General features: G+C 35.4%; 1 protein-coding gene across 1 annotated transcript in view; it reads left to right on the forward strand.

Annotated features, from left to right (window-relative positions):
- LOC100373612 (short transient receptor potential channel 7-like) overlaps positions 1–24278 on the forward strand; it is a 39051-nt gene extending 14773 nt beyond the window's left edge. The window contains exons 2-10 of the mRNA XM_078007667.2: positions 11852–11979; positions 13207–13707; positions 13997–14384; positions 15258–15400; positions 17731–18551; positions 20614–20812; positions 22037–22213; positions 22704–22745; positions 23829–24278. Coding sequence (XP_077863793.2) covers positions 11852–11979; positions 13207–13707; positions 13997–14384; positions 15258–15400; positions 17731–18551; positions 20614–20812; positions 22037–22213; positions 22704–22745; positions 23829–24278 — 2849 coding nt within the window. The remainder of the gene's footprint in view (positions 1–11851; positions 11980–13206; positions 13708–13996; positions 14385–15257; positions 15401–17730; positions 18552–20613; positions 20813–22036; positions 22214–22703; positions 22746–23828) is intronic.
- The last annotated feature ends 624 nt before the right edge of the window (positions 24279–24902 follow it).

Genomic DNA, 24902 nt, shown 5'->3' on the forward strand with positions numbered 1-24902 from the left:
TCGCATACTGGGTGTGGCAAGTTGAAAGTGTCAGTTTTATCAATATGAGGTGGATATGTTTTTCACATTCTTAAACATTAGGTAGTCAATAAATCCGTATTTGTTGTGCAACACATATTATGACTCTGATTATTTTTTATATTGCGAATTTGTATTTGTATTAAAGTCAACTCAACTCTATATTGTACGCTTTATTGGTACCAACATGACAACTTCGTAAACACGAAGATAAAGGTGCTATCCTAAAATAACGATTTTAACGATTTTATAATTTCACTGGAAAAATAAATAAATAGAATAGCGGTTATGTAGTACGATTTGTCGAAGCTGTCTACAATCAGCAATTGTAACATTTGATGCGATTAACACGGTTTGTAACACCGAAATATTCATTAAGCGCAAACCTTATCCGTTTAATCAGCTTCATTTTAGGACTTATCTGAGATACTGCTATATAATATTTGATTTTTAAAACCAGACAAATATTTTTTGTTTACAATTGAATTCATCTTTAGAGAATAGTGATAATCGTTTTCCCTCTGTCTCAGTCTCAATGATAGACACAATGCATTGTGATGTGAGGGAAATTGCTCTAGTATCTGTTATCTCGTACGCTTTGGCACTCTTTGGCAGACGCGATGTCAAGTCACATCTGCTATTCATTAATGATATACTAGTATTTGTAAAATATTTGTTTAGGACATAGCATGTGACATTATACTTTGAAGGTCAATGCATGTACGAGTTCTCCGCAGTAATTGGTTAATACTACAACTGCGTCACTAGTTTAAATACACCATGCATCACTGGTCAAAATAAACATTCCCATTAACTAATGTCTCCAATGGATTACGCAATGGTTTGGAAATGTACACTTAATACTTAATATATTTTCTATATGAAAATTACATTACCTTAAGGCAATTTCAACTAAATTCTAATTTAGCATCAAGTGAGTGCGTCTCTACGTATAATTTATTGACATAGTAAAAGTACAATAAAATATATCGAAAACATTAGAAACCCGCTGCACTACAAATAACATTGGAAATATTATTAACATTAGATGAATTTCCCAGCAAGCAAAATTCCAATATTTTAATTTTATACACTCGTGTGTTGAAGTAAAGCCAACTAACATGTATTTGTTTAACGTAGAATGACTTTCTATATTTTTCTCGATTAGTGTTATTGTAACAAAGTCCTGTAGGACATCAAATTACTGTAATTAGTTGACAGAACACGGGAAATAAGAGTGTACATTAATATTTCTACACGCATATCTGAATATCTGAGGACAACCTCCAGTAAATATTGTTCAATTCCAATCACCCGCGATTAATTTTATCATTAAACGCGATAATACATACATTCCCAACTGGCGTGTTTAAACAGCGTCCCACACACCGGAACTAATTTAGTAGCGAAGTAATTCACTCGAAATAATATGAAAGACACGAGAGGACGATCAAACTGGAAACATCACAACCTACTTGTAAAAAGCATGTCTTGAATATGAACGACGTTGATCTCCTATCTAGAATATATACATTGATCTATCTAGAATGTAAACGACTTTGCTCTCCTATCTAGAATGTAGTCGTCACTGACATATCTTGAATAGAAACGACGTCGATCTCCTATCTAGATTATAGACGACACGGACCTATCTAGAATAGAAACGACGTTGATCTCCTATTTAGAATGCAGACAACAGTGGCATATCTAGAATGTAGACGACACTGACCTATATAAAATATAAACGACGTTGATCTCCTATCTAGAATATATACCACACTGACCTATCTAGAATGTAGACGACGCTAACCTATCTATAATATAGACGACTTTGATCTCCTATCTAGAATATAGACCACATTGACCTATCTAGAATATAAACGACTCTGATCTCCTATCCAGATTATAGACGGCACTGACCTATCTAAAATATAAACGACGTTGATCTCCTATCTAGAATATAGACGACACTGACCTATATAGAATGTAGACGACGCTAACCTATTTAGAAAATAGACGACTTTAATCTCCTATCCAGAATATAGACCACACTGACCTATCTAAAATATAAACGACGTTTGTTAAGCGTCCGTAGGGGTTTTTAACGCCGTAGGGAAATCGGCACCATTAAACAGTGTTCTAGGTAGTCTGGTTTTGGTTGTATTGAGTCAAGCTATCCACCAATAAATGCCTCAATGCAAGTCGACAATAGATAAACACAGAATTATTTATATGATAAAGTGACACATTATTGATACACCCAAAGTCTATGAAATAGTTGGGGTATGTATAACTAAAAACCTGATTCCACACTGAGTATCAGATGTGTGAGATGGAACTTGTGGAATAATTTTTTTCTTTTTTTTTCAAATTTTGGAAATGACCTTAGAAATACTGATACACATCTTAGCATGGACAACTGTTGAAAAACACTTTTCCAAAATTTTGTATTGACCTTTGACCTACTTTCGCAGTTACACGCAAATAAACCTGTTTGCCAGATGATGCATGACTCATTAATATGCTAAATGCTGGTCTAGGGTGGGAATTAAATGCAATAATTTGTGGAATTTGGGGGCGACAATTGTCCTACTTCAATCCAGTATATCAGCATCTGCATCATTTACAATCAGGGTCCAGCAGAGACTTAGGCAAAGTTCATGGAGATCAATTCCATCCATACCAAATAGGTTTTGCATTAGTTCTGCTCGTTTCTATCCAATTGATACCTTACACTAGTGGTATGTACTACATTTAAATGTAATGAAACGGCACAGGTTGACATCAACAACTATTCCAATATTGCAAATAAAGATGTTAATTTTATTGAATCGCCATATTGGGCATGATATGGATAATCGATATTCTGCAGCTATGTTATAGAAACTACTCTGAGACACCAATAACAATAATATGAATAACTTTATTACACAGCTGTAAAAAAACATAACAGGAACACTCAATTAAATGGGATGCAAGGCTTTCCCATCCAACAAAATGTTTTTCATGGCATTATGTATCCTGGACACCTGGAAGACCCACTATTGACAAACAATATTACCAGTTAATATTACCAGTTTGGTACAAATGACTAATAAACTTGCAAGATTATAATCTACGAAATCCAGACAAACAAATAAAACCATATCAACCAGGGATACCAGATAATACGAGCCATCAAACCTAATAATTGCAACCCTAAGGTGTTGCGATAATGATTGACATACATGTAACTGTCACTACCAGTTTGGTACAAATGACTTATAATGCAAGAATGTACTCTACACACAAAATAATATTGTAATTATTCCAGTACTTCCATATATATCAGGGATACAATAATAAAAGCTATCAAACCCCTATGGCGTTAAATGCAGCCCCTATGGCGTTACACATCTTATTTGTATAACTATTATTACCAGTTTGGTTCAAATGACTTATAATGCAAGATTATACTCAAAACACTCTTTACACACTAAATAATATTGTAATTATTCAAGTACTTCCATATATATCATGGATACCATAATAAATGAGGGCAAACCCCTATGGCGTTAAATCTCCTATCTAGAATATAGACGACACTGACCTATCTAGAATGTAGACGGACGCTAACCTATCTAAAATCTAAACGACGTTGATCTCCTATCTAGAATATAGACGACACTGACCTATCTAGAATGTAGACGATACTAACCTATCTAGGATATATACGACGTTGATTTCGTATCCAGAATGTAGACGACGCTAACCTATTTAGAATATAGACGACTTTGATCTCCTATTTAGAATATAGACGACACTGACCAATCTAGAATGTAAACGACGCTAACCTATCTAGGATATATACGACGTTGATTTCCTATCTAGAATGTAGACGACGCTAACCTATTTAGAATACAGACGACTATGATCTCCTATTTAGAATATAGACGACACTGACCAATCTAGAATGTAGACGACGCTAACCTATCTAGGATATATACGACGTTGATTTCCTATCTAGAATGTAGACGACGCTAACCTATTTAGAATATAGACGACTTTGATCTCCTATTTAGAATATAGACGACACTGACCAATCTAGAATGTAGACGACGCTAACCTATCTAGGATATATACGACGTTGATTTCCTATCTAGAATGTAGACGACGCTAACCTATTTAGAATATAGACGACTTTGATCTCCTATCTAGAATATAGACGACACTGACCTATCTAGAATGTAGACGACGCTAACCTATCTAGGATATATACGACGTTGATTTCTTATCTAGAATGTAGACGACGCTAATCTATTTGGAATATAGACGACTTTGATCTCCTATTTAGAATATAGACGACACTGACCTATCTAGAATGTAGACGATACTAACCAATCTAGAATATAAATTTTGATCTCCTATCTAGAATATAGACGCCACGGACTTATCTAAAATATAAACGACAATGAGCTACTTTCTGCGCGAAGGCAGTGCGGGGATCGCACCGACCGACGCACAGCCTAAGTGCATACTTTGCTGTATTCTCAGGATATCCTTGATGTAATTCATCCTGATTTTAGTTCTTATCTAGTAAGAGATTATACCCCGAAATAAAACTGTTTTGCGCTGGGTGTTATTTCCGTTGTGTTCTATAGCGCCTCTGCGTTCAATGTAAATATGGGTAAGTGTTCGAATGTGACGTTAATTACCTGGAACGCGTCATTGTTGATGACGTAATCTATTGCAGTTAATGTATATGCAGCCGTGTTAAATTACCCATAATTCAGAAGTTTGTGGAAGCAACCGAAAGAAAGACTTTCGAATGATAAATGGCATGACCTTCTATCCGACAATTACGTATCTGTCTTTTTTTAACCGAGCATTCAGATTAACAAATTTCAGAGGAACGTTCATCAGAGTTATTTTTTAGGAAAAATTTACGAAATCTGCATGCACTTAATGCAAGGTGCTTAGTATTGTATGCGTGGTGATGTCCGGTGGATATTGTACTTTTCTACGATGTTTGGAATTCAGTAAGAAAAGCTCTAAGTTCAGTTATAAAGTTCAATTCAATTATATTCCGTAGAACTGCCCGTCCAATTTGTCATGTAAATATGTCTAGGCATTCCGCAATATCCATGGCCTATCCTTATTAAAAAGTCAATTGACCGTGAAAAAGTATGTATTAACTGTGTATGGAACCTACATTCATCCAATCTTAATAAATTATCTTCCTCAAAATTAGTTCTCTTAAACCTTCATTTTAACTACTCAACATTGATAGCCAGGCATGACAAGTAGAACAACTCTAGTAAATTAACACTGTTCTGATATCATGTAGGTCGATGCATATCACATCACTCGTCGTAGTTAAATACCCGCCACAGATCAAGCCTTTGCCGTAACGCTGTAACTCTCTGCTACTATTGTTAACTAGTATATGGGTCCCACTTAGAAAATATATTTTTGTTTATATGAAAGAAAAAAGGTAATTATAACAACAACAAATCTATGTGAGTAAATTTATTACATATATTTGATATAAAGATGACACAACTGACGATACCGACGGAATTTATTATTTAATGGGTGTGTAGACGAACATTGCTGTTTGCAATAAATTCATTTTGGTAATTTGTTCTTTCTTACAAATTAACCCCACGACCACACGAATACAAACTCCATGAAAATTCTATCCTGGGGTATAAAGTAAATCGGGCTTATTCATATTTTAATAATTCAACGCTTGGTCTATAATTATAATAATTTTAATTCATCTTTCAATATATGAAACAAAATTATCATATTTCCTACTTGGAAGTGAATACATTTTTCCCGTATGGAACTGAAATTATTTTTTCCTGTATGGAACTAAAATCAGTATTCCCCATTTGGAACTGAAATCATCTTCCCCTATGTTGAATTGTAATCATTTCACGGCAAGTCGGCCGGGTAGACCAGATTATTTCAGTTCCACGTTTGGAAAGATTAGTTAATTTCTAATTAGTAAAAGGTGATTTCAGTTCCACACCGTTAACAGAGGGTATGTCGAGACCTCCTTGCATGAATTTCAAATATTTTACATAATTAAAAAAAAAGAAACAAATAATTCACTGATCAGTATTTTATTTTACCTTTAAGGATATTAGTACATGACGTAAAACTGCGAAACTTTAATCGTGTTTCAATACACATTATGTTATGCGTTATGTATTATTATACCATTGTGATTAAAATTGTTTTTAGAATTGATCAATATTTTGGCGCCGTGCCAAGCAAATATCATATGCACAGTTCAGGAGTACTAAACAGTCCATGGAGTTGGCGATATATAAACAATCTATCTATATCCATATTGATAAAATAGAAGCTTACGTTTCCTAGTTTAAACACAAAAACTGAAATCGGTACGGTCAATGTGGCTACGTCCAGTACAGCCACATGCAGAGGTCTCCTTCAGTTTATGAGGAACGTTGGCGATGTAACGAGGTACCGAGATTGCAACTACTACTCAGACTATCCACGGAATGTGATTTAACGTCTTGTTGTGAATGTACATTGGCTTTAATTAGTATGCATTGCAATTAAAACTCTCATGATATCAGATAAAAGACTATGGATCGTTTTCGTCAAATTGACTACGCCGTTGTGCTATCTAAATCTGCTTATATAATTGGCAATTACGATACACAGTATACAATTTGGTGACCACACGAGTACTGGCAAACGTCAATATTCTATTTTAATCAGAGTTATTGCCAGAGATACGACCCCACAGCTAAGAATGAACAATTTAATACTCGTTTCCATTTCACATTTCTACATCGATGGAAATAACTTTCTATTTAGCGATATGTGCCGTGGTGATGGTTGGCTATACACTTCTTTATAACTTGTTCCGATGCTCCTAGAAACAAAATATGGTGTTTATCACTGAAGGGGTTAACAACGAGATCTCTTTCGTAATATTGCCTATGGTATGCTAATAGTTATTGTAGTAAAATGAAAATATAACAGATCTTATATTAGGCGGTCGCGATGTAGAACAAATAAAAACCACAAGGTCGAGCAGTATTGAGGAAGCTCGGCACATTTTTGACAAAAAAACAATATTCTACGTACGAAACATGGCTGTGTGTCTATCTTCCTATCATAATGGCATTATGGTGCCAACAACTCCCGGTCAAACGTAAGCACCTACGGCCCTTAGCTAATTTTTCCCCTAAATTTACATCCCTTCGTGAATGAGTTACTATTGAGTCTTTGGTACTCCGACCCCGGATGGAGAGTGGTCCCTGTTCGTATTCAATCCTGCGTATAATTTGAAAACAGGTCTGCCGATCATGATTCTGTCGCAGCAACAACTACGCTACCAGTGGGTTTATTGTGGCCTTGCGCCAATGCAGTATGGCAGATCTGAACAGTGTCGATACAGTGTCACCCTCATATATCAGTTGTTGTTCGTGTGTGACAAGTGTTATGATGCATGAACCATACTGCAAAAACAATACCGTTCTATAGCTTAGCGGGTGTGATACAATCGCCTATTTTACACGTTCTTATTTACTCGCATACCAGTTTGCTTTGCATAAGCGTTTATTTCTACATAATGATCAACATGGGAAATTTTCCTATGTTAGAATGCGTATTTCAATTTGATTCTTCTGTGATAATGTCAGTAAATGTAAATTTCAGTTGTCACGTGTTTCTGCATGGTATAAAAAGGTGTATAATGCTGCAATCACTGTAAATTATCAAACAATATCAGTTGATATAGGTCATAGAACACATTTGAGTGAAAAAAATATGATAATGTTTTTTTTAAAAGTTAATATTTTTAATGTGGCAACTTACGCGAGAATAATATAACTTAAGAGGCATTAAATATGTATTATTATGAACGTGTTATGAACGTCTTTTTAGTTTGGAAATGTACGTTACAGTGACGTCACATTTGAGCAATTTCCTTTGTCTACGACAGACGTTAGCCTAAACAGACTATGTATTATTGTCTAGACACAAATATTCATCTTATTAATTTAAAGAACTTTCGCTATTGGTTACTTGAGTATACCATTCCTGACCATACCTATTACTGTCGGGTTTCACGATTCATTGTTACAGTGTAAGCCCTGCTTATTGATATTGTGAGGGACACCCACAGAACTCAAACTGGAAAGGGGGTTCTTTCACAAGACAATAGTACTGGAAATGAAATTCACATATACCAAAATATCAGGTTAAAGCTGTTTTAATACTTTTCAAAATAATTACAAGAAACAAACGACAGAATAATACAATGCATAAATTTACTAAAATAGGAGATTGTGCTTTGGTGATAACTCACAGTTCCAGGATGTGGAAATTGATGACAGTCAATGGCTTCTGCAACACAACAATGAAGAAATACAGGAGTCTTGCTTGCAGAGGAATGCTGGTATTCTGGAAAACACCACTGAAAGCAGGAGATCGCAGAGTAGTTCATACAAGTCTTACATAATGATGATTGAAGCCTGTATTACTTGTGACACAATATCGCAGTAGCAACACACAGAGTACACAGGTGGACTGTCCTCCGTCTAGACTATTTACATGGCATAAATGACCCAGTTTCAGGTACACCACCTGGGGTTCCACAGGAGCCAATCAGAATGTGGTCTTCCTAGCAGCTGTTCTACGATGCCATTCAGGTACATTGGCAAGTCAGTAGATTGTCAACATCCTTTGTTATGTAAATGACAAGCAAACCTGGTAGATTCGAATTATCCTTCCATAGTTGTAAACAAGTATGACCTGTCAATCACCTTTATGACAGTTATCACATAGCAATAAACACTGTTGCTTCCAATGATCCATGCACACTTTTATTTGCAAGGTTTGAGGTTATATAAAAAAACATAGAATAAAGGATGCTGACATTCATCTTATTAAAGAACTTCCTCTATTGGCTACTTGAATGCACTATTCCAGAGATATCATACTGTGCCTCCAGGGCTGATCGTGTTACCATTATATGCAAACACACTTTGTAGTTTATACTACGTGTAACTGGCGCCGGATAAAGATACACTTTTATCACCTACCTGCAATAGTATGCGTCTCTCTCGATTGAAAGTAGGGTGTGACAGATTATAACCCGGTGCCTGAATAGTTTTTGCTGGTATTTTAGACTGATATATCTTACTAAATAAAGACTATAGATGTCGTTATAACAATGTGTTTAACAGCAAACATTATCAGTATTATTCGACCATTAAAATAATGGAAACACCAGTTTTCTCGTATTTTCCTTTATTTCATCTAAAAGATATATTGTTATATATGGATCCCGTGTTATTCTATTTCCTCCCAATGTGTTTTGTTTTCAACCCGTAATCAAAATATATCCTGAGGTGTGGATCAAATACCGCAATATATTACCGTAGCTAAAATAATAGTTACTCATATGATTATCACAGTCATCTATGTTGTCTCGTTAAAACAATATTGGAGCATGACGGTTACCAAGCGACAAACAACGAGCTAAAAGTTTTACACTTCTCTGTTTTATCATTTACATGTCAACCTAAGCCAAGCTAGTGATACATATGAACACACTCACGCTCACTGTACTTGCACATCGTAACACCCCTTGTGAAGTTGACTGGAACATTTGCGAAGTGTTTATTCATGATCCAGTTTAACGTACTGTTATATGTATTAGGGGGTGGTTATGTTTAAACATTACGCGCATACATACAGTAATTACTATGAATATAAATGAAAACATCCATGCGTACAAGCATAGCAACAAATGTTTGCAGATTTTAAATAACAGTTTCTTGCTGCTGTTTACTTTTAGTCTAAAAATCGCCATGGGGTGGAATGCATATTAATACTGATTGTACATGTATCATAAGACTGATTTGTTCCATATTACATTTCATAATCGCCAGGAAATGAAACATATCATAGACGCCCGTATAATCACATTTCCAACAGCGACACTAAATAGTATTCTACAAAACTGATTAAAATATCTGAAAACGTAAATTAACTCCAGTCACTATAACTTCCATTTATTAATTGTTTTTGTTTTCTATATTAAAACATGCAGTACATTACTGACGGCAACAATCACGCATATCACTTCGTGAATTGAATCAGAAGATGGAATTTAAACGTTGGTTCTTATTTCGGATGCCTACTGTATAATGTAAATACCCATATTAGTTCCGCTATTTATTGGCGACCGATGTTTCTGTTTTCAAACTTTTATCTGAATATATTTGAGGACATGGCTGTGCAGACAAAATAGTAAATGATTGAAGTTTTGACATGTCTTATGCAAAACTACTAATACATGTAATAATTACACTGATTGGACATTATGCAAGTAGAAAAATATAAAATTTAAGTCATTAAAATTATGTAACCAGTGTCGATGAATGATAACAGGCAATTCACTGAAGATAAACATAAACAAATATCAAGACAATAGATATAACAATACAAAATAAAAAATAATAAAAAAAAACATAGTGGCAAAGCAACAAATTACAACACTAATATGAAAGTTAGCAGCATTACGTACATTCGTTAAACATTCTTCATGTATTCTTCGAAATCATTTACCGAATCTACTTTTCAATTTCAGTTGTCGTAAAATAGATGAAATGCTGGCAAGCTGCATTTTATCCCTTAGGCCGATAACACTCTTGTTCGTAAACATAGCAACATATTGTGTTACTTATAAACAAACATTGCACTCGGAACAGATCATTTTTTCAAGACAAATCACAACAAGCTTCAATCTAAAAATAATACACGTCACCAAGAGCGGTATCGATAATGAACTTTATGTGCATTTATGCGTACTAGTTTAGATTCATAATTATTAAACCCATATTATGTTTGCAGTTTAATATCCGACTGCCTTAACAATTTCATTTTACATTTTACACACTTTCATAAACAGCTGGAATTGTTTACCTTTCGTTATAAAGCTCATGTAATTTAAAGGACAAATAGATCTAGACTATTTTAAATGACATATTCACGCATAACACAGGGAGACTTTATGTACTTGCTCATTTAGAGGTTCCACAGTATCTCACCTAGGTTTTTTGAAATGTTTTCCGTGAGCGAAATTACAGTGGTATTATATAAAGACAAACTTGAAAAATGAGTACTAAAATTATTCTTTTTAAATCTGTTTATTCTAGATTCCAAACTTGATAACTCCTCAGCACCAAGCTCGAAAGTTGCGTCAGGTGGAAGTAATATTGTTTGGACTGACGTTCGCGTCTGTTTTTCATATTTGCGCGAAAAATAATACCATGAGCATAATGAATTCATTGTTTCAAAGAGTATATCCTAAAACAGGTACATAAATGTACATACAATAAACATTATTATTGTACAGGCTGTACGTGTGTGTGGTTGATGGAATTTTAGAATACGCCCTCAAACCTAATTATTCATCAGTGAAAAGTCAAGATCTGTCTTTCCACAGGGATGAAACATCATTGAACTTCTTTCCCAGTCGTCATTTCTCGTATGTGAATGCAATTCTAAGTGAAATGGTTTGCTAGTTCGTCCACAGTTTCCCTATATACACTGACCTCCAGGACACTCATATGGAACGCCTATTTATCAAATAAAATGGAATGTGTAGCCAACTTCATCAATAAATATAGTACGTTGTGTGATTAGTCTATTCCATGATTTCTCTTCAACGTGCGTGGCCCGTACCTCGCACAATAAATATAATTGGGGTAATTGAATATCTATTACAATTTATCGGCTTCTCAAGTCATATTGCGCATGTAATAATTATATGCAACTTGGTGTAATTGTGTTTTTTCAGATGTTGTAGCTGTCCTACTAGAGCGTGGGATCGACGTTGCCGATTCACTGTTGCAAGCAGTTGACATACAGATCATTGGTTCAGTGTCAATAATATTGGACCATTTGAAAGGCAAGCACTTACTGAGGGTAAGAATATACAACTTAGCGCAATATTGTGATTTAAAATTGTCCATACATGTGTTAAAAGTTAGATACAATGTAACATTGACATACCAATAACTGTGAGTGGACATATTCATCTAATGATGTCGAAATGTTGTTGTCAGACAACAAGTATTTAACAGGGGAAGAATTTAAAGGTACATTGTATATTGAAGGTCATTTAATGATTTAAATTCTTGAAATACAATTGCAAGTAAAGCTAATATTCCCAAATCCACAGAGAGAGTAGAAGGTTTGCCATGGTGTCGACCTATTAATTTCTTCCCTGTCTAACCTAATCCAAAGAAAGCTATGTGTGAGAAATCTCTATGTCATATTGTGAATAATGCATTCACTTTAATTAAAGGCATCTAACTGAATTTGCTCTAAGGGTCACATGGCCCTGAGCTGTAGTCTACTCGTGTGAAGTGATTCGGTGATCAGTCCTATGACATCGCACCTTAGTAATGAATCAGATACTTACGTACGTGAAGTTAGACGAGTAGCAGATGAATGACGTCATACTAAAGGTCGAAATACAAACTTAGATTAATACAATTTATATGACGCCATAATACTTTAAATCCTGAATTTAATTTGCTAGAAAAAACGTACTTGTAAATAAATCATATTTAGACTGAGGTCGAGCACCAGAAAGCGCAAAATATCAGCCACAATGACGTCATATCGTGGGAAATGATCTGACATGAAAGATAATATGCTCAAAGGATAATAGCATAAGATGTATAGCCTTGTCATTGATAATCACTATATTTCTTCCATTTAATTTTTGTATTGTCACCTACCCAGAATGCTTTGTAAATGTGAACAATACACTGGTCATGACCCGTCCTTTTGTCGCTCTTCTTTGGCGTAGCTGGTGTACAAGGTAAATTTTGGGATTCTCCCTATACTATACGACGAGCGACATTTCAGCGATATATTGCCTACACCCATTTACGTCATTCTCAATTAGATGCCAAAAAAGCGTTTTGTTGCTAGAGGGCGCGACTGATTGGTCTATTTTATTATTCATTACGTCATTGTTTGTAGACACTTAACTCACGATGATTTGGCTCGAACAATTAATGAATAACTAAAATATTATGAATTTTAATCATTAGTGTGGGTTGGAGATTACGTAACAAAATATGGCCAATGTCCATGGAAGGAGATTGGAAGAAGCGTAAATGCTTTTTTTTCCTTTTATAGGAATGTCTCAACTGTCACTCGTTGAATGGAGACTTGCATCCAGATATTACGCCGATCATCTTAGCAGCCCACCATAACAATTATGATATCATTAAACTTCTCCTCGATAACGGGGCAAATATCGATGATCCAGAATTCTACTCATTTAAGACCGAACAGTTCACGCTGCAACACTCTCTTGGTTTGATAAATGTATACAAAGCATTGGCCAGTCAGGCCTACATAGCGCTAACCAGTGCAGATCCTATCGACACTGCTTTTGAATTGGGTCAAAAGTTACACCAGCTCAGTAAACGCGACTACGAGTTCAGAAACCAATACCAAGAACTAGCTGATCAATGCGAACAGTTTGCCTCGGATCTACTCGGGAAAGTTCGGGATTCCGATGAGCAGGCGATTGTTTTGAATCACGATCCAGAAGAGTGGTTGTTAGATGGGTCAGAAAATAAATGCGATGAACCTTATAAGGTGAAAAGAGCTATTAAGTGTGAACAAAAGAAGGTACGAGATTGATTAACAAGAAATGATTTTCACAAGTTTCAACATTATATTCCACATTTTCTGTCACATATACAAGGTTTGATTCCAAACGACAAAGCATAGGTCTAGCACCAGCAGATTTTAAGGTTTATTGTTTTTTCTTTGTTCAAAGCGGAAACATGTGGAAGGGATTATTATATAACAGCAGAAATTGCTATATTGGTGTTCATTTCCCACGTTTTACCAGGTTGCTTTATGAGTGATCCCTCCCCATAAACCTGAACAACTAGATTCTTTTCTTATTTTACAGTTTGTTGCGCATCCTCACTGCCAGCAGCATCTAATAGAGGGATGGTACAGAGGACTTCCTAATTGGCGGCAACAGGGCAAAGTGAAAACATTGTTCGTCATAATTGTCATCTTTTTTTGCTTACCAGTATTATGTTTATCGTACGTAATATCGCCAGAAAACAGGGCATCCAAATTACTACGTATACCGTATCTGCGATTCGTGTGTCATACGTCTTCCTCGGTCTGGTTTCTGGTGTTGCTAGGGTTACAGGCTGTGGATTGGGAGGGAATAGACGATAACGTATACGGGACACCGGATCATGATAAATGGGCTTTCGTTGTGAAACAACAGCAGAGAGTTTCGACGCCTTCATTCACCGAAATTCTCATAATCTTCTGGATTTTAGGTAAGTTCTTACTTTTTATCAGCCTGTCATCCGCCTAGACCATGGTCCAAATTAAAAACCCAAAAGGTACAGCGTGTTCCACTAGTATTGCGATATAGACTCCCCGTCACAAGTTTTCGACAGAGTGTATTTCTTTCGTTTTTTTGGAGTACAAAAGAGAAAGAAAAATATTTTGACAAGATAATTCAGAAATGTATATTAAGAATAATTCATAACGATGCACCCATAACTAATTTCCATAAATACCGATTACAACTCATGCATGAACAATAACTTTAATAAATATGATTTTACTTAATATAAATACTGTATTTTTCTGCATAAAAACGAAAGAATTTCATATTGTCGAAAACGGAAAGTCTTTATCGCAGTGTTCACTGGAATAAAACCATTCCCGGCTTACGTCGAAAACAATTCCTGGTAAGTCCACTGAGTAACCATTGTCTTGAAAAACTTGAATAAGTAATGTAATGTCAAATGGTTTGAATGTTGCTGGTACCATTCATCAGACATATATTGTCAGTGGTAAGAAATAACAGTATGTCGGTTATTGAACTTAGATGCAAACACTTAAATCATAATTTAGGTACAAGTAACTGTCAATCATTCCGCGTGACGATTGTTTTGAAATAAGGATATTTGATCAAATATTAACACTGACGCTATTTCAAATGGATACAACAACGACGATATAAAGTTGTTGTCTTAGCAACCAGAAAACCCGGAACTCGTCCAAAAATTATTAGTTTCTATCCAAACCCCTGATACAAAGCATGGTATTGTCTACGCTGAGACTATATACGGCAGTGTAGCAATGACGTAGCGCAATGTCCAAATATGGGCACATGATATAATATTCGATGTATATTTCAGGGTTGACATGGCAAGAATGTCGTACGTTATGGAAAAAAGGTGCTAAGTCGTTCATGGAGAACTTTCAGTGGAAAGTGTTTGACTTCATTACCTTATCTTTATACTGGGGATGGATAGCCCTGCGTGTCACAGTCACAATTCAGGTAGAGCTATTTATATACATTGAACGACGCAATGTGGTTAAACGCATTGTTTAATATGGTTGTTTGTTACAGTATGTCTATAAATACATTGAATTATGATTTGAAATGAACAACTAACGTTGCCTGTATGTATCAAAGCAGTGTATTAATATTCGTCTAGCATATTTTAGAACATGAATGGACATTTCTTAAGCTGTGGTCTCACTGTGCGAAAATTTTTTGTAAGTTGAATTTTGTTTTAACAACCTGAAAGAAACTGAATCCCATTTTCAATTTGATTTGTACATAATGTAACAAGTTTTAACATTTTAGAATAGGAATATTTATGTTTAGCCAAATATTAAATAATTCATTATAGTGTAATTTAGGGTTATTGTTAATAGTGTTATAAAATAATGAAGGACGGCCACAGCCAGTTTTACTCATATAGTTATTGTTATATGGCCATTAATTAGTCCTTGTGTACATATTTTTGAAGGTGAACATTTTTGCCATAATATTATCAGGGGGAAATTCTTCTCCTCTAGGGTTCTCCACACGTGCCAGGGGGGGAATCTCGTCTCGTCTCTCTATCTCGTCCCCTTGAGGTACGGGATCGGGAAAGTCACTTAAGCTTTACAGTCAAATAGACACACACAACGAATTACGTTTCAACTCACGTCTTAGTCGGTTATTCGATCACTCTATAAGACACAGCGCCCTGGGGAAAAGTCCCCAAGACTATCGCAAGGCTGACCCAAGACTCACCCAAGACTCTCCAGGACTGCGTCTGTTCTGGTGTACTCGCCAAGACCAGCTAAAAACAACTTTATTCGCTTTCAAAACATTAACCAATTACAAAGCAGTAAAAAGACTCTAGGGCGTAACCTTCAATCATAAAGCCAATCATACTAAGCACTGAACACATCATATCTTTTGATTAATCGTTCACTACATAAATAACTACGAATACTAAACTGTCAGAAATAGTAGTCCGAATATCGACGGTTATCTCGTACTTAGTTCCAAATCACTGAGTCGAGTTCAGTTCAGAACCTCGCATAGGCTTAAACGATGACAGACATAACACAACCATTCACTCGTAATCAACTAATTAAGTCGATTAACAGATACGTGTAAACAATTTCATCATAATATTACATTTTATGTATCCCCAGCCAAATCAAAAACTTTCTTATGTAAATATCATTTAATGGGAGAACAAGATTATGAAACCAATTATTGTCAGTTTATTTATGAAACGGGAGAGCTAGAAACTACAAGCGATCACAAATTGTATGGACAAAAATATATACATATTACAGTTTTAAGAAAAAATAGCGATTTCCTTAAAATTTACACGCATGTAACCTCAAGGCTGTTTTGGGTGTTGGAGGCAAAAGTTCAAAATCACAGTATGTAAGTATGTGTATGTATTTATGTATGTCGACAGTATAAATAATAGAAGGGAAAAATAGTCGAACTTAAATGTCAAGGCCAAAGCAATAATATACACGTGTATAAGGCCTAAACAGTGGATGTTGATATAACTATTAATGAAATCTAGTGTAGGTTGATGTCTCCTCAGCGTGTTGTCTGGTTGTAGGAACAATTTCACAAGTTAGCCGGCGCCATTTTCTGTTTATGAAAGCTCAGTGTGGGAATATGAATGAACTATTATGTTAATATTGTAATTAATTTATTCATTGCTTTCTCTAGACTACAAAACGGGAACTTCAAATTCCTTTGCCGACCAATATGCATACATAAAACTGTACTGTTTTTCTTCTAATTAAAATTGTTTTTGTAACCGCATTTTGTGTGGACGTGCAGAAATTTTTACCTGAGAAATTATTCTATGTATTAACATTCTACAAAAAACTGAAATTTCCGTATATTTATAATTATGTCGGTACCCACTTTTTATTTTTAAAAGGAATATACTAGTAACCAGCATGTTTTGTTTTACTTATTCGCCATCGTGTCCAAAAAATGTTTTCTCAATAATTTGGCCCGTGGTTCCATTTTTTTGCATATAAACTTGTATAACAATAGGTAATTTATACACGAAGTATATACAACTTTCTAAACGTTTCATGAAAATATATTAGTCAAACATAACAACCGTGTCAGATTTTCTGAATAGATGGATATCGCGTTTTTTTTATTAACTGTAGTAAATGTAAATTGTTTATGTTGCACATGCTGTACGAATTATTAGAGTATTCTATAGTATACATATTTCGATGTTGAAGTGTGTAGCTACCGTCCGATTCACCCTCTCATTTCATAATAATATATAAATATTACCCAATGCACTGATCAGGATTATGACTCTTATTTTTATACAGGAAATGAATCGTGGAGCCGGCGGCTTATCGAGCATTGATAATAATCTGGATGGGTTTTACCACAAAAATTTAAACTTCTCATTTTTTGAACAGTACAGCGAAGGGTACTTTCAAGTACCGATGTCGGATTACGATTCGTCAAGCTCACAGACAGAAGAAATCAACTCCGTCATTTCATTGGACAGTTACAACGACTCATTTACGGACATGGATGATGAAGACGAATTTGAAGGCAGCGCCACCAACGATTTGATCGAACTACGAATACAAATGGAACACATGAACCACCAGCTGGGAAAAGTACTAACCGAGCAAAAGAAGTTAGAATCAAACTTGACAGGAATCCTAACCGAAATGACAGAAAAAATGGAAAATATCAACGAGATGATGGAATCGTATAGAGTGATCTCTTCACAAAGATCGACGGGTTACCCGTCCAGCCAGTCCAGCCAGACAACTCGTTTCCGAGGAATGAGCTCTGGTATGTATGGCTCACAATCAATGAACAACCTTGAGCCGTCAGCCAGAAAACGATGGGATGCTTTCGATCCTGTTCTTATATCAGAAGGTCTGTTTGCAATGGCAAAGGTCCTCACTTTCTTACGAGTAATCCGTATAACCGTCGTCAGCATGCATGTTGGCCCTATGCAAATATCCCTAGGGAGGATGATGATGGATATAGTAAAGTTTCTAATGATATTTTCGTTGGTATGGTTCGCTTTCTCTCTCGGTCTTAATCAGCTTTATTGGTACTATTCGTTCGAGATGAAACTAGACTGCAAAGTTCGCAACGAGACCCAATGTTCTCAACCATTTGGCACGTAAGTATTAGTGACATTGTTATATCTAGTCTTTAAAGGTATCTGCCGAAAACATTGAATTATAAAGATTTCTTTATTAACAACCAGCGGTGATCTATACACCACTAAACGCATCGTTTTCCTGAGAAGCTACAACTATCAAATCTGCCACAACTTGACTATCACAAAATTCTAAACGTAGGTGGCGCTGTTCACATACCTGCTGACAGTGAATGTTAAACATCTCTAAACGACTTGATTGTTCCTTTAATATATAAATATATTTCTATTCCCGTTGAAGAAAGAAATCACCAAATATAAAATCAGCGATAATAAAATTTATCTTGTATTTTACATGTAATTACCAGTCCGTGAAAATAAAAATGTACCCCAAACAGGTAAACATGTTCTCCCACCTGGTAAAGGAATACTTATAAAGCCAAAACATCAAGACATGTTTTACCTGTCACATATATTTAAATAAACATCATCTATATAAATTTCAGTAATATTATTTAAACTCTTTTCTTATTTGTTGGCACAAATATGGGAGTAATGCATTTTGAAATAAATAGGGCATATGTGGGAAAAATATTCATGCAAAATTTCAGCCAAAACAGAAATCTCATCCAAGACTTGATATTTCAGAAATTATATAGTCTCGATTTCCTATTCCTGATATAAGTATGCCCATATACGTCTGTGCATTGTGTGATGAGACACTAAAAATAAGTTTCATCTTCAACATCATGATTAAACCAGTATAGTAGAACTGTAGTAAAACTATATTGTCTATGATTTAACGACATACTGAATGGGAAACATAAAAAAATGTTTTCATATCAGTGTGTGACATACATATACTTTAATAAAATATATTTTTCTTTCCATATTATATAATTTTTAAGTAGAAGTCAAAACTGTATTCTGTATATTTTTTTTTTGTATTTTTGTCGACGATCGCATGAGTGTCTACATAAATTTGTAATACTTTTTATAACTCTTTGTTATCATTTATAGAAGGTCGTTTCTAGACACATAAAACCAATCTACATCGTTGGTGCTACTGTATCAGACTCGGCTTCTTTTTTTAGATTTCTTAGATTTGTTTAAAGCGTTGGAGTATTCAGTTTGGAAAACCATTTGTGATCATTCTCCTGCCAGATAGATTGAATTTGTACATGTTTTTGCTTCGAGGATTCTTGTTTGCTTGGATATCCGTGACATACATTCTTTGAGCTCATTCGATCAGATGAAACGCGGACATTTGGGCACAAGAATAATATCATCGGTGTTTACCATAATGTGTTCTAAATATCTGAACTTATTTAACAGGTATTGTGCCAATGGAAATCAGTGATGGTTTGGCTTCAAGTTCTTAACTGAGATACTTTTGTTTGAATGTAATTAATATAGAAGAACAATTTTCTATAATATGATTCAGAGGCGGCAAATGAACAATACATTTATTGACTCGGTAACAAGACGTTTTATGCAATTGACGCAGTTTCACATATTACAGTAATAACCAATATATGCACTAAATAACACTCTGGGTTACACATTTATCCTGAGTAGAACTAAAGTAAATTTCATTCAAACAATCCAAAAAAACCCTCAATACAATATGATCCAGCGAGAGATGGAAAAAAGATTTAGTGACGTTTTCTATTTGCTATGTATACTGTATTTGTATGTTCAACATGAAAACGAAATAACCAGAAAATGTGTCAAAACACTAGCATATGTAAAGCCTACATGTCAGCAAGTTCACAACAGTCAACCAAAAATTTGTTTTCATGCAGGATTGACCACAATCTGTTAAAGTAAAAAAAATTATATGTATGAATTTATAGATACACAGCATAAAAATCCAACTTTTCTATGAAATCTTTGTTAAAACTTGCACAAGTCTTAAGAAATTGCGCGTGATATGTAGGAAACAGTGACATGATAGTTCAACAATGTTCAAAATTGTAAAAATTGTAACATTAGACCTTTTAATGCATCATGGGTAAAAACAAAAAGACAGTCAGGTGTCAAACTGAGCATTTTTTTTCAAAATCCGTGTTTCTATTGACAGAATACCAGATGCATTAAATACACTTTTCTGGGCGTTGTTCGGAGTATCTGAATTGGTAAGTCTAGACATAAAAGGTGCGGATCACTGGTTCACTGAAAGTGTTGGCAGGATACTGTTCGCTGCGTATCACGTCATCGGTATGGTTGTACTTCTCAATGTACTCATCGCTATGATGAGTAATACATATACGAAAGTGGAGGTAGGTCATGTTCAAACATTTGCACGTTTCCATGCATAACCGCCCTCAAGCGGTGATGCACTCCGATATAATTATCACGTGAAGAAGATGTCGTTTACAAATAATAACATTGTTTGTTTGTTCATGCCTCCGTAATATGGAATGTAGTGCTCTTTACAAACTATTTAATTGTTGGACAGTATTTAATATTAAAAATAGTAGAAACTTTGGAATGATTTGTTTGCTACCAATTGACAGCAACGTTAACAATTCGTCGTTTGAGGGCGCCATCACTCGTGACTTTTTGTATTTCACGTATTATAATTGCTGTGCTTTGGATTGCATACAAACACCTTCTATTTCTTATTTTTATGCTAATTAATAATATATTGTAATGTTGAATTATTAATCAATTAATATTAGTGATTTTAATGACGTTCAATTTATTAAATATTACCTTTGCTCTCTAACAGATTCAGATTCTGAATGTCACAGCGAACTAACGTGTTACGTAATATTGTGCCGAGCCGACATCAATATCGGTTCGAAATTGCAATTAACGATAGATATAGTAAATTTCTGCTTGAGTCTGTGCAATCAGCGCAACACCAGTCAATCATTTAATCAATGAATCATAGATAAATGTACATCACAAAACAAATTTGAAGTTTCAAAGTGGAAATACCACAATCACGTGTTGAACGTAAAACTTTAAAATATGACGTACAAAGCACTGTGAATGTTGTTGGAGGATGTCGGTTCATATATTTTACGTCTTTTTTATTGTCTATGTGGGTAGATAATTTTAATAAAATGTATAATAAGTAAGCCAGCGTGGCTGTGAAATCTGATAATCGACATGCTGCTATGAAAGTGTTCGGAATAGGAGTAATGCAATTGTTTGTACAATAAAGGCCCCCTAGATGAAGTCTAACTGTGACTAAATGGAGCAATTTATTTTGATTGTCGGCGTCATGTCTACGTGCAGTGCTTTTTGAAACTTAAAAGTGCATAAACAATACGATTCATTTCCGCAACGGGGAACCAATGCCGCAGTTCATTGCACTGAAAATAGACACAATAGTGTATTGGTCAAACTGTGCACGTTTATCTGGTCGGCACCTTAGCAACTTCGTGCTATATTTTTGAACCACATTTTCCTAACTGGTTTATATATGAACTTAGTAACTGATCGGGGATAATTTTGTTTTTCCATTTTTCTTTTATCGCCTCTAACATTCGTAGGAAGACGCCGATATCCAATGGAAGTATGCTAGATCACGTCTTTGGGTCAGTTTCTTTGGCGAAGGCCAAACAGTGCCCCCGCCTTTCAACGTGTTGCCATCGCTGAAATGTATAATTGATCTCTTCAAGCGAATACGACTAAGAATGGCCGGGAAGAAAATAATTGACTTGAAAACTGTGAGTAGTAAATATTATGTCGCGTGCTTTTGACTAATTTGCATACACCAATGTCCCATGGTGCACTGCGTGATACGAATGGCAGGTGGTCGTTTTTACATAAACTTAATGTGTTCATATATAAAGATTGTTTACATGATACGCTTGTATTGATTATATTTCTAAATACTTTTTTTCTCTTTTTTCAAATCGTTCTGTGCGCCTTTGTTATCCCAACTGTCAACCTCAGCGAATATATTCCTGTTCTAAAATCGTTTATTTCCCGTAAATATGTTTACAATTTGACGTCTTTGAATAAAATAAAAATATGAGCAGTATTGCATTACCTGGTTGGTTAGAAATCAGTATTCTGTACGGATACAATTATTGTAATGTTAATAAAAAAACATGTAGAATTTTGAATCTAAGATTCATTGGTATTTATTATTTAAAATTCTGCTACTATAATGACAACTGCAATTCATATTAATATCAAAACTGTTTATTCTAGCGTAAACAATCAATGTTGGATATTAAGAGCAAGGAATATCAGGTACGTCCTACGCATGCGTTGTACAAACTATGTGTTACAAGCCACTCATAGGTCAGAGAAAGCAGAAACAAGGACAGCGACCCTTATTTGCGTTGATGAGTCTGAAAGAACGATATCCTTAGGATATTTTTAGAATATGAATCTGTTACTATTTATTTAGTTACATATTCAGCTGTAATTAACATTGCTTTGTCAGAGAAACGGTGTTGAGTGATACGAAATTGATGTTAATTGTACGGTTGTTTCGATGTGATGTTTTCTTAAATTACCCGACATTATGTTACATTTGAGTCTACGTTAATGATAAGCTATGGTTATCCAGCCTACAGTAGTGGATGCTGAATCATGACGTAATTTCGCTTCATATGAAAACACATGTCAGTGATCATAAGAATGACAGCATGGTTAAATTAAATAAGCAAATCGAAGTCACAGTGGCACATGCAGGTGATTGCTTCACAAACATATAATACACTGTTTCTGTAAATCATGCCCTCTATCATCGACGCGATGATGTGAAGTAAATAAAACTGACACAGTGTCAATAATTTGTTTGTCTGTGGTCGTCTGTCAATAAAACAGACCTGTGCGGTGGTCGTCGCGCAGCGCTTGTTCAAATTTCATGTAAATAAACAATGTATGTCACACGCGTTGTATACGTCGTTGTGAGTCTCATATCGACGACTGCCACCCTTTAAAAATTTAATTATTCTGAAAAAGAACGACTACATTACCAAATGACTTATAGGAAAGTTAAAATAAAAAAAATAATTAAATAATATCGATACCTCTCGATTTATTCCTTGGTTAATTATAAATAAAGCCTTACAAAAGAGCGACACTTTCTTCCAAACTTGTAACTGAGAAACACGGTGGAAGTATCACTCTCCACAAAGCTTTACTTATCATTATCTTGTGATCTACGTATAATTTATCAGCCCGTTCGTTATATGTTCAGGTGAAATCACCTACACATACGTGGGTCAGGTTTGAAAACCACTTCACGCTGACGTCTCTGGACCGTGTTGGCGCTAGACGGCCGACTCACAGAACAGATTTATTGTCTCGTTTTCTTTCATTCAGGAGGTGGTTCAGCGCCTTGTTCGTAGGTACATGTTCGACAGACGTCGGGTAGGCGACGAGGACGAGGCTTTCGACCCAGTGCTCATGCAGGTCAAACAGGACATAACAGGTTTTAAATATGACATGTTTGAAACTTTAAGCAATATGGACGACAAAATGCAAATAATGCAAACTAGAATGAACGACCTTGAAACCATAGTGACGTCTGTCAGAGACCAGTCCACGCCTGGTGCTGGACGTGGGTCCTCACCACCACCGACACCACGAACTCCATCCCCGATGCCACCTGACGAGTCGACAGAAGAAACAATGAGTACAGTAGACGTGACTGAAGGACCGTGGGAAGAAATGCCTAGTGCGCTACTACCGCTGTACGAGTGGGGTCATATAAGTTATATCGATGAAGTGAGCTCCTTAGGCAGTCGTGGAAGCCGTACTTCATTTCTGTAAAGAATTGATGATATCGCTGGTTCTATCGTTATTTTTAACCACTATTTTGCATGATATTGCTATAGCTATAATTTTTGTCACGTACCTGCACCATATAAGTAATCTGTCACGTGACACATACATCAAGAGTGCATACCATAAACATAAGTCTTGCGTCATCGCGTGTCAGTATGGGTACTTTCAGTGTTTAGTGATGTTAATTTTATCAAGTGCTTCTTCCATAACAGTCATAAACCGAGCATTGCTACTCTTCGATAAAAACATTGAGATCATATGATAAGAATTATTATTGTATTGTGGTACAGCCATTTTACGACCTATTTAGTAGACATACATAATCAGGATACTGAGGGTACGACCACACTAGAACCTGTTTAGTAGACATACATAATCAGAATACTGAGGGTACGACCACACTAGAACCTGTTTAGTAGACACTCATAATCAGAATACTGAGGGTACGACCACACTAGAACCTGTTCAGTAGACATACATAACCAGGATACTGAGGGTACGACCACACTAGAACCTGTTTAGTAGACATACATAATCAGGATACTGAGGGTACGACCACACTAGAACCTGTTTAGTAGACACACATAATCAGGATACTGAGGGTTCGAC

Source organism: Saccoglossus kowalevskii, chromosome 18, assembly GCF_978046115.1.
Source record: "Saccoglossus kowalevskii chromosome 18, keSacKowa6.1, whole genome shotgun sequence".
Lineage (NCBI taxonomy): Eukaryota > Metazoa > Hemichordata > Enteropneusta > Harrimaniidae > Saccoglossus > Saccoglossus kowalevskii.